The sequence below is a fragment of the Amblyomma maculatum genome, chromosome 8 (assembly GCF_055883805.1).
Source record: "Amblyomma maculatum isolate TAMU_Amacu chromosome 8, ASM5588380v1, whole genome shotgun sequence".
NCBI lineage: Eukaryota > Metazoa > Arthropoda > Arachnida > Ixodida > Ixodidae > Amblyomma > Amblyomma maculatum.
Genome location: NC_139351.1, coordinates 65,987,274 through 65,999,280, shown reverse-complemented (window position 1 = coordinate 65,999,280; position 12,007 = coordinate 65,987,274). Strand labels below are relative to the sequence as shown.

The following is a 12,007-nucleotide window of genomic DNA, read 5'->3' as shown; positions in this document are numbered from 1 at the left end:
GCGCCGGGGAGCCGGTGACTACGTCCGCTCCACCGTCTCCCGTCTCACGCCGTTGCCCCACTGGAACTGGACGCGCTTCCTGGGCATCGTCTTCCGAGGTGAGCATGTCAACTGCCTAACCAATTGCCCCAGGTGCCTAAGAGACCAGTGTCCTGGAAACGTCCAGACTAAGTAGTGGATATATGCATCTACATGGGTATTGAGTTAATATCGCGCGTTCTTTCCGTCCGAGTAATGTCAAAGTAAGCCGCCGCCATCACGAGCGCTGTTAGTTGCGTAGAACTTCCTCCAGCATTAAAACAGACAAACCTTCGTCCGCTGAACGCTTCAAAAAAGACAGAGACTTCTTCGCGCCATAAGTTATGTTATATTCACTTCTGAAACCCTTATTCTTGGAGGGGCCAAAACACCTGCGGTTGAACTGGCGTAACGAAGCATAACATGCGTCCAAGCTAGGCGGGGCGTATGAAATAAAATGGAGCAGGTAATAAGAGAACCAAGCATGCGGAAGGACACGTGGCATCAGAAATGTTAACATCAGATTTCAATTGGCAATAAACATATATGGGCAACTTAATATGCGATTGGCATGGGGTAGGTAACGACTCAGAATTACCGTGCAGTTGACAGAATGAGGAATTCAGATGACGAAAACGCCGAGAAACAAACGAAATCGGTACAAAACCAGAAATTATAAGGAAAATAAGTCTTGTAAAGAGGAAAACGCAACTACACAGAGAAAGACATGGGCACAGTAATGCATAGCACTTGCTTCGGAGCATAATGTATTAGGCGCATTTCCATTTCTTCGAGCCTCCTAATCGTCTTTCCTACTTTTTGATCCAGGGGTTGCTAACCTGCTCTACAATTTCATACCACAATCCCTCTTAATAGTCTAAGTTTAATTAGCATTTTTTTTCTCACAGCAAGCCGTGTGCACGGTGTCGATTTCGCAGGCATCACCACCTTCGGTCGACGGACACCCGTGCTTGTGAAAGGCGGCTCCTTCCAAAGGCAGCTGGCAGCGCTCCTCGCCCAGTTCGGCCTCGTCCATATGCGCAACTACCTGGCTTTCCGCATGCACGTCCGCTACGCTCCTTTCCTGGAGCGGAACCACCGTTTCCTCAGGTTGGCGCAGCTCTCCGCTGCGCGGCAGCCAGGATGGAACGACGGTGACGCGCTCGATGACGTCAGAGACTTACGCTGCCTGAGGCTGATGACGAGCGCAATTCCGGAGCTCATGGCTTTCGTGTATTGGAACGGTGCCCGGCCCAGGGGCCGGAAGCGAAACCAAAGTGAGCGGGAGATGCAGAGCGTCCATAAATTCCGGGAAATGACCCGCCACCTCGTGGACTGGATTATCAGGACTGCGCCACACGAGGTAATCTGCTCATCTTCGCAGTCAATCACACAATGCGTGAATGTCCTATTACGTTTTTTTGACTACGGGGTCTCAATACAATTTTATCCGTGTTATGATGCCCTTGCGGTCGCAACGCAATTTTTTGTAACGTGCCCTAATGTTGTACCGAAACCTGGCCCTCCAAACGTTTTCTTTTTTTTTTTCAACCAGAACTACAAGTCATGCACACTAGAAAATGAGAGTTATCTGTAATAGAAAGAGAAAATGCTCTCATTTCTCGTATTAGGCAGACAAATTTGCTACCTTTTCAATCGGTCGGCCAAACGATTTCCGGCAGTCTATCGACCCGACTGGTAGAGTATTCCAAACTCCAGCTATGCTAAGCTCCGGCTACTCTTAAGTAGATGTTTACATCTGAATTATCTGATGCGAAATTACAAGAATATGAAACGGCAAGCAAACAGCACGCTTCTTGAATGACATATTGAATAAACTTATAATAACCCCGCTCTGCGAAGTTCTCGAATGCCCAGTACCACAGATTACTATCGCGGCCAGCTACGCTGGTTTTGTCTAGCCTTGATTTGACGTCAGCTGTCACGTTGATCCGCCATTGGTGAGCGTCACGTCCTGTATCTCGCACATGAGAATATGCTCGGAGCCAACGTATTTGCTTATGATTAAAGGCGCGAATATCATCCTTCTTCTCTTCCTACTTGTGTCATTTTTATGTTCTCCTCCTTCCTCTTTCCTTCTTTCTCTTTTGTTCTTAATTTCTTCAGTTTGATCATTTTCTTCTTGTTCCTCATTATATCCTTTTCCCCTCACTTGGTTAGGCTTCGCGCCTATCTCATCTTCTCTGGCAGCAGCCGCTGAGGCACCATGCCAGCTGCGCGGGGAGGCTTGGGGTCTGCATGTTCTAAGTTTACGGTCTGTTCTGCAGTTTCTGAAGAACCCCTTATATTATCTCCCGCTGCATCAGGGAAAGGGATGTGCGTTGGGGTCACTGCGCTTCAAGTTGCAGAATGCAAAAAATTAAAATGCGAACTTAATCTCAGAATTCATTTTGCCGTTTTTTGCGCACGTTAGCGACCAAGTATTTGGAAGCATACGAATAAAGAAGGGACCTCGCGCATTATTCAGCGCACAGACAAATAATCTTTAGAGCTATCACACGGATCAGAACAGCTCTTACTAGAGCTGCAGAGAGTATAGCATAGTGTAATATTGTAATACATGTTCTGCTTGCGCATGGTTTAGCAGCTTGGGCGCAGCAAAGTTATTCGGTATTAACATTTCGATTCGTGCTAGAGAAATGCACATGAATGTGCTGTACGAGGTATGCTGAGCCTAGTAAATAATTTCTTCAATCAAAACTTGAAGGGTGGAGGTACCAGATCGTATTCTTCCATAATATATTCCAGCAGGCTGACACTATAACCCTTTTACTTTCTTTCTTTCGTTCTTTCTTTTTTTATTTACTTATTTCTTTCCTTTCCACACCGTGCTATTCCCGGGAGAATTCATCGCTGTCTTTGCCGCACGATGGTCTTGCACTTTCCGTCGCTGTTGGTCGTTGAATATATTTTGGATCCGTCTGAATGTTTCCTTTTTTTATGGACTGCTTTCCGTCATTTAGCGCTGGCTACTTCCGGAACAACTTCGGTTATTGCATCTTTTCTTTGTCTCTACATTATTTCTATCTTGATATGTATTATCTCCTACGTTTGTTTCCAATCCTTCTATGAGCAATAAGATGTTCTCTTCGTCCTCCGTAGTCAGTAAACCAGGCGTCATTATTATCAATACCTGCCGAAGGAGCATATAGAACCTCCCGTTTGGTCCTGCCATACAATATTCTGGAGTTCTGTCAACGTCTTACGAAGACGAAGAGTTAGCAAGAGTACATAATCACCTGAACGCGAAAATCAAAGTATGTAAAGTCAATCCACTCAATTTTGTGCCATCGAAATTACGAAACTCTTCAGAGTGGCAAATTTGACGCCCTCTACATGCTGCGTCACACGCAATACGCTAGTAAACAACCTCCTCAGTGCGCAATCTGAAGGATTATCGCGTCCCAGAAGCAGAACGCCAAGAACCTCTTCTATCGCTAAATGTTTATTAAAAAACACTGCTTTCAGGTAGAATAAAGAAAATCTAGTCTCTGTCCAATTGCAACAAAGACCAAAATACTGCCTCCATGTTCGTTTTCAAAGAAAAGCGCTGAATAATTATTCCCCAAGGCTGAATTACTTCATTGATGGATTCCAAACGGCACACACTGTGGTGCTAAGTGCGCATGACTTCCGTTCTCACCATTCGGAATGAAAAGGTCACAGTATCGTATATAATCCGCTCTACTGTACGGAGCTAAATGTTTAGGCGATGTCAGCTCACGTTAAAGATCCCCAGGTGGTCGAAGTTACTCCGTAGCCCTCCACTACGGCTCCTCTTTCTCTCTTCCCCCTTTCACTCCCACCTTCCTCCCTTCCCTTACGGCGCGGTTGAGGTGTCCACAGAAAACAAGCGAGAGAGTTACCTCGCCTTTCCCTTCTTATAAATCAATCAATCAATCAGGCAAAAAACAGCACAGTGGTCGAACGGAGTCCAGCGCTATCTTCCGCTGGCTCATTTTCCTTTTCAGACCTTTAAATACCTCTTAAAAGTTATCTGCGGGGATATTCTAATTCAAGAAATCAGTAGAGTTTGTCTCTGTCAGCATTCGAGCCAAATTTAAAATTTTGCGTGAAGCCTATGCTTTTACAAATACTGCTTAAATAGTGCTCCTGGGGTCCGCTCGCAACTGATTAGGACGACACCACCTCACGCGCTGACGATGATGATAACAACTTTATTTTTCCACCAGATAAGGAGGCCCCCAATTCCCGACCCCGGCATGCAGGCCTAAGGAACGGGAGCAGAGACCTCCGCGATCAGAAGCAGGCAAAGAGGTTTGGCTCTTCGCGGCTTCTTCCGCCAGGCGGATGGCTTGTAGCTGTGGAGCAGGGACCTCGCTCCGCAGCAGGGCTTCCCAGGCTTCTCTACAATTTATATTTTTTTAGCCCCTGGGGAGCTAGTACATTCCCAGATTATATGGTTGAGGGTCCCTCTCTCCCCACAGTGCTTGCACTTATCGTTTCTCCTATCGTCCATTTGGACATAATATGCCCAGACCGGGTTTACAAAGTTCCCAGCTTGCAGGCGTCGCCATGCGACTGCCTCCCTATTGTTTAGACTTTTATCCGGTGGTGGCACCACTCTCCTGCTTAACCTGTAATTTTGAAGAATCTCCGTATAATTTTGCAGACGCTCGTCCATGTTCCGGCAATCGGGCGGCTCCACAGTTACCCGGAAGTAGAGAGCTCGGGCTAACTCGTGGGCCGCTTCATTGCCAGGAACGGACGTGTGTGCAGGGGTCCAAATTAGGCGAATTTTCCTGTTTAGTCGTCTACTGGCCAGAATCCTTAACGCTTCCGGTGAGACCCTACCCTTTCCAAAATTCCAAATAGCCGTTTTGCTATCGCTGATTAAGAAATTGGCTTGCGTTCCGACGCAAGCGAGCGCTATTGCAACTTCTTCAGCCGTTTCGGCGTTGCGGCTTCTAATGGTGGCGGCTGATACCTGGGCACCTCGGCCGTCGACCACCGAGGTGACCGCCGCCCCGTTTTGCCACTTGCCGTATCCACGGACGCAACCGACTTGCTGCCCATCAAATCGAAGCGTCTAATTAGTGCTTCTGCTCTCTTCTCCCTCCTCTCTGTGTTGAATATGGGATGCATGTTACGAGGGAGGGGTGGGGGGGAATGATTAGATTTTCTCGGCAGTCCTGTGGGATACTTGATGTTTCTCGTAGTCTCCTATCTGTCTGCAGGCCTACCATTTCGAGTACAGTTCTGCCCATGGTCGTTCGACTTAATCTTTCCAGCTGCGAAACTCTGACAGCCTCCGCTATTTCGTCCCAGCTACTGTGCACTCCCATAGAAAGGAGCTTCTCTGTGGATGTGGTAATTGGTAAGCCCAGGGCCCTCTTTATGCACCGACGAATGAGAGAGTCTAACCTCTTCTCCTCCGACCTGATATTTAAGATCGGCGTGGCATAGCTCACGCGACTTATTACGTAAGCGTGGATGAGTTTAAGCAAGCTTCTTTCCTTCAGGCCTCATCCTTTCAACGCGATTCTTCTAAATATTCCAATGGCTTGTGTGGCGAATCCCTCTAGATTTCTGATTGTTCCATCATTATATCCATTTTCCTGAATGAATAGTCCTAAGATTTTGATTTGATCTACCTTTGAAACTGGTTTTCCTTCTACTTTAATGTCCCTCCCCGATGACGTCATTGGGCCTCGCTGGGTACGCCCAATCATTGGACGCTCTTGACCGACGCGGGAGTTGCGGGGTGCAGCCTAGATAATAATAATTGGTTCACAGGAAGAGAAAGACGCGGTAACTGTCTCTCTTGTTTTCTGTGGACGCCTCGATAGCGCTGTAAGGGAAGGGAGGAAGGGGGTAGTGAAAGTGGAAAGAGAGAAAGGGGAGCCGTAGTGGAGGGCTACGGAGTAATTTCGACCACCTGGGGATCTTTAACATGCGCTGACATCGCACAGCACACGGACGCCTCTTCGTTTCGCCTCCATCGACACGCCGCCACCGTGGTCGGGATCGAACCAGGGAACTCTGGCACAGTAGTCATACCAGTGCACCACCACAGCGGGTCAGCCTAGATTTTTCATTTTCTACTTTTGCGCACCAGCGTGCGCTGAGCATTTCCTTTGGTCTTTTAAGCCTTTTTTGTGCGTTCCTATTACAGCTTGGGCGCGCCTACGGCAAGCGGCACTATCGGACTTCCGGTCTGCTGAGGGCCGTGAGGTTACTGCGGAAGCAGCTGTTTCTGCCCGAATGGCTGCACAAGCCGCGTCTGCGCATGCGCTTCGCCGAGCTGGCCTTCGCCGACGCCGAGGAGTCGCCGCTGGCCTCGTGGAGAGCACTGCTGGCCTCCCGGCAGAGGAACGCCCTACTCAAGATCGTCGACCGTGGCTTCGAAACATTCTGGGAGGTACGCGGGTGTGCCGGCGGTGATTTCAGCTGATGTGAACCACTGCATGTTCCATTATAACACTAGACTGCTTGTTTGTAGAAAGAGAAATGTATATTTGACTGGAATGAGGAGTCTAGGCAGAGGTAAGGTAGGGGGGGGGGGGGGGGGGGGTGATGAGTGTGCGCGCATTGAGGCACCCTACGAGCGAATAGACTACAAGCGAAATGGCTGAGCTCAAACTGTTGAGAAAGGGAGAGCGCGAGGGATAGGCGTGTGCAGATACCCTTATGTTTTGGGTGCTTTTTATGAGAGAACGAAGTTATAGGACAACTGCAGCCTTTCTTCAACTGCTTGCAGTTATCGGTTATTTCGTGTTTTTAAGAACCTCCTGCAGTGTGTACAAATACAAGGCCTTCAAAACAGCCGCGAAACAACTTTGAAATAGCGAAAAACGCAGATCGAAAACCGAAAATGTGAAGCTGAACCCACAGAACCTCCTTGGTTTGACAAGGGCCGTGACGTCACGAGTTATAGTTCCCGAGCTACCCTGTTGTGCCAGCAATGCGCGCATATTGAAATTACCACCGCACTGCGCGCAGTCTGCTTTTAACAACATGTCCGAAAGAGCGGAAAGCAGTTTTTCAGAAACCAGCGAGGCTGCAGATAGCGAGTCTTGGAACGGTTGTGGACACGGCGAATAGCCCTGTATGTACGGCCTGCCGCTGCGAGAGCCAGCCTAGCCACACAAATGGCCACATTTCTGCAAGATAGATGGGCACCTTTGTACTCGCAGAAGTGTTCATGTTATTTGGGGTCTTTATTTTGCAATGGTCAGAACTAAAGCGAAAAACGTACTGCTGCTTGCAGCTGTTCGTGTGATTAATGCCGGTTCACTTAAGCTGATGAAGGAAACTTCTGCCGCCACACTACGGTGTAGGAAGTTAAGAAACCTATGAAGGATTGGTCACTTTTCCTTGGTGACAGCACAATTTCGAGTACAGCGTGAACACTTGCGTCCGTGTGCTGTGCGATGTCAGTGCACGGTAAAGAACCCCAGGTGGTCGAAATTTCCGGAGGCTTCCACTACGGCGTCTCTCATAGCCTGAGTCGCTTTGGGACGGTAAACCCCACAAACCACCACCACCACTTGCGCTAATTGCTTTGAGATGTATTTGCTAACACTGCTTCTTTTTTTACTTTGGTTTCACAAGACTGGTGTTTTCTGTAGTTTTCTTTTTTTCCGAAATCTTCATGGACGAGGAACTTAGGAATGCATGAACATCCCATGCTTGCCACAACAAAACCTAGAGTTTTGGAATAATAAATTTGGGCTGCTTTTCTTGGTTTCACTTGCCTGTAATACAATTTCTAGCTTTGAAACGGGTGAAGTGAAATTCACTGATTTGGTCTCGTGTGTACACATATCCTTCAATAGTGCGTTAGCCCTACCTGCTTGGCCACATATTTTATTTTACTTCCCGCTGGATCGATATTATAATTTCCAAAATTCCCAACCCCGCCGGGGTGGCGCAGTGGTTACGGCGCTTGACTACTGTTCCCAAGGACGCGGGATCGAATCCCGGCCTCGGCGGCCGCTTTTCGATGGGGGCGAAAAGCAAGGTGCCCGTGTGCTGTGTGATGTCAGTGCACGTTAAAGAACCCCAGGTGGTCGAAATTTCCGGAGTCCTCCACTACGGCGTCTCTCATAGCCTGAGTTGCTTTGGGACGTTAAACCCCGCAAACCAACCAACCAACCAAAATTCCCTCTTCTATCACTGCTCCAGTGCAGAATCGATGTTTTACCATGCGGGGTGCTAGTCTTTGTCAAGCCATCGCAGGCTTTTTGCTAGCACCCTGCAGCATCACGAGTACTGTATAATCAGTGTTGATGCTAAATAAAATTATTTGTATTTGTATTTGTATAACCGTAAACGAAAAGTACGTAAAATAAACGAACACCAGTTTAGAAGTATGAAACGTAGATAATTAAACAGGTTGACAGCGCTTCAATTGCAGCTTGGGTTACGACGAGGCAGAATTTTGCGTGTGTTACGGATGCATTTCTGCCTCAATTGCGCCGGTTAGCTCTCAATGTCACAGGGGCCATTCAACTAAAAGAAAACCAACCTATAACAACACAGTGTCCTTACTAGAAAGAAAGAGGGTGTAACTCTGTAAATGCCGCGAACACATGACCACAGACGGCGTGACTGGCTGAACGATGAGCAGTTTAAGCACCTAATGCTGCCATTCGTTTCGGCTGCTGGCAGTCGGAAAGCAAACGGAATGGTACCTCCCGGCATTTCCAACATATTGACGTTAAAATAACTCCCAACCGTTCTGCTTAGGTTTGCTTTTAGCACGACTCTCTGGAGACGACATACGAAAGTGCTTGCAATGCATCACCACGCCGCAGGTAGCACAGCTCTGCGGATTGAGTTATCCGCGGACGAGATCACGGTGGCAGCAATGTGACATAGATGTATGGAACGAAAATTATTTCGGTAAAATATTATTGCCCGCTTTAGTGCGTGAGTGGGTATTTCGTCAGGCTGTTCAGCAAAAAGCCTCGAAACCGAAATCCGGTCAAGCCGGCCGCATAAACGAAGTGCGAAAATGCTTGTGTATTTAGGCGATTTCATATGCCACTTGAAAACTCGAGATATTATAATGTGATTTAGCAACTTTCGTGAAGAGCAACTATTATTCTTAAATTGTTTAGATTCCTCTTTCAGTACTTTCTTCAATAACTACTTCAGCTCGGCGATAGTAAAACAGTTACTGCACATTTCTTTTTCTTAGCCCCACAGAGTGGCATAATGAGCGACGTATATGTCTTACGATAATGCAGAACTTGCACCAGGCCAAAAAATCTTCCGCACTGGTTTCCACCGACTGCACTATCGGCATTGGAGAATTGAGAAGCGTTTTCAACCTGACTCCGTCAACCAGCACATATTTTCTTATCCTGCCCTCACATTTAATTTTCGTGGCAATGGCAGCTATAAGGATTAAGTGTGAAACACCTGCATTCGCTGGAGCTTTCGAAGACACTTACCGTGTCTTCCTCCTTCTTTCTGACATCAGGGGCAAGCACTGAGGATCACACCCTGGATGGAGGTGGACGAAGAATACCTAGCCGTACCACCTGGCGCCGTTGATATCAGGTACAGCACGAAACAGTTACGGCGCTTTCCTGTGGCTCCATGGCACGGTCCAGGCAGCGAGATTCATTGCAAACAGCGCTTCATCCAAATTGGGAAGATCAAATAGACGGCAACCTTGCGGTTGCTTCACATATTGCCCCTAACTTAATTGACAGAGCAAAACATAGATGGTAGCACTAGATAGATAAGAAGCCGACGTAAGGAGCACTGACTTTCAGCAATGCACATTAAGCTGAGATAGCCAGTCGACGAACCGTCCCTACTACAAACAAACAAAAAAGAACTCGACCTATTAAACATTGTGAGTTTCATGAATGCGCAGAAGTGTGTGTACTGATTAAGTCAGAACTCACGTGTCCCTGGCGCGGGCGGTGCTTTAATCAATTTGATCACACTTGCTATCGTATCTTTCCGTAAGGAGCACCAAGGACGAGTGAGCAGTTGCAGCTTTTGGGAAAGTCTGATGCAATTTAAGTCTGCAGTAAGCACCATGAACAATCCCTCCGTGACAAAAGGTAGTCCGCTGTTAAAGCGTTACCAAAACAAAAGCTAACTATCAGACCAGATTAAAAGCTCAATAATTTCGATGCCCCTGGCTTGTTTTGCGTAGTCAAATATTAAAAACTGAACCTGTTTACCGTTCAGCGGAGCAATGCACACCCCGTGGACTACTGCCCATAGTTCGCAACTGCTTTTTTGTAACTTGTACCCTACTATAGTCAATTATTTGCATTGTTGTTGCCTAGTATAGCAAGAACAATTAATTTACCTCGTTCGGTTAAATTCAGGGCGTCAAGGAAGAAAAATATGTGATCTTCGTTTGTATATCACCGGCCTCAAACTCGGAAAACAGCTTTGTTCTAGTTGCAGTTTGCTTCTGAAAAATATGTGTTCATAATTTTATTAGTTCGAAAGATATCTTTTCTTACGTCGAGTTAAAACGCGCTCATTTGCGATAGATCGAGGCTAAGTTCAATTTGTGTGCATTGTCTATGAAAGATATGAAAAATGGTCAGAATATAGAGCCATCTACGAAAGCATCTGGTTTTCGCTATCTTTTCAGGTTCGATGACCCCGCCTTCTTTATTCGCCACGTTCCTAGTCTGGGGGTCGACTTGGCTCGTCTTGTCGCGGCTCGGCTTGTTCTAAAGGCCACCCAAAAGGGCAGAGGCTCCTTACGGTTGCGATTGGACCTGCTCAGCGACTGCCTGCGTCGGCAGCAGTCTAACGAGCGTCCTTCGAGCGACGCCGCCGCCCGCGAGGACATGCTCGACCTGCTGGCCTTACGCGTCGCCCTGCACGTGTTCCGTCACCAGGTGGCTCGAGGGAGCCATAGGTACGCACGGTCAAAGCAATGCATTCGTATTCTTTATACAACCTGGCATAGAGCAGTTGCATACCATACCGGTGTGTTTTGTCCGCTTGACTTTTTCTTTGTTTATGAAGGTACAATATACATAAGTTCATTTTGCATCCTTACGCACGTCTGCGGCGCGCAGATTCCAGATGCGGGACGTCTCTGGTGCCGACGCGACGTACAATACAGACCATCTGTTCTTCTACCAGTTCGCTATGGATCGATGCGAGGCCTACGAAGAGGCCTATCTGCAGCAACGCAAGGTCAACGGACTGCGCTCGCCGGCGCAGACACTCGTCAACGAGCCACTCAGGAACTTACGGGCATTTGCAAGGGCCTTCAACTGCTCCCAGGGTTTGCCCATGAGGCCCACGCGCGTATGCAAGCTCTAGGCTGCGTCGGACATTTATCGTGCTTAGCCATGCAACACACAGAACTGGCCGTTACACTGAATGCGACCGCAATTTGCGATATACGCGGTATACGCGGAATAGTAATCGTAAGTGACAGGGTCATATGGTACTACACTATCAGAATCGGTTGTTGGTCTAATTAAAGATATTTCATTGTTTCCAATTCTTCGCTTGTACATGCGTACTATTGCCTACGAGCAGCTATGCTGCGAGCTATGTACGCGTCACCATGACATCACGTCAACGAAGATATCACACCACAGCGCATGTAATGTCTCCGCTTGCATACATTTCCATTCTAAAAACGAAAAGCTGCAGCTACAGCTTCTCGGTTCGGCAGCTACATCCCTCTCTTGCCATTGTAAAAAGCTTTATCTCCCTGATACCTCGACATTTGAAACTTGTATACGTATGGTATGGGTACCAGGCCACTTCAATGTGACTTTAAATGAATATGCTAATAGTTTGGCAAAAGAGTCCCTCAATGTCCCTGTATTATCTACCCTTCCGGCGACAGCGTACATCACCGCAGCGAGGTTTTCGTGAAACGTTCTATTTAAAATTAAAAATGGACATCTTTTATGATCTAATGACTACCTGCATCTAAATTATTCTTGGAATAGGAAATTGTGTCATTCACGGCAACTTGACATTTCTCTATGAAGGC

At 47.4% G+C, this 12,007-nt stretch overlaps 1 protein-coding gene across 1 annotated transcript; it reads left to right on the top strand.

Annotated features, from left to right (window-relative positions):
* Positions 1–946: 946 nt before the first annotated feature.
* Positions 947–11,429, top strand: LOC146181337 (uncharacterized). The gene is made up of 5 exons (XM_084577879.1): positions 947–1,381; positions 6,176–6,421; positions 9,491–9,570; positions 10,634–10,906; positions 11,070–11,429. The coding sequence occupies exons 1-5, from the start codon at positions 1,055–1,057 to the stop codon at positions 11,317–11,319; spliced, it is 1,176 nt and encodes a 391-aa protein (XP_084434005.1). The 5' UTR covers positions 947–1,054; the 3' UTR covers positions 11,320–11,429.
* The last annotated feature ends 578 nt before the right edge of the window (positions 11,430–12,007 follow it).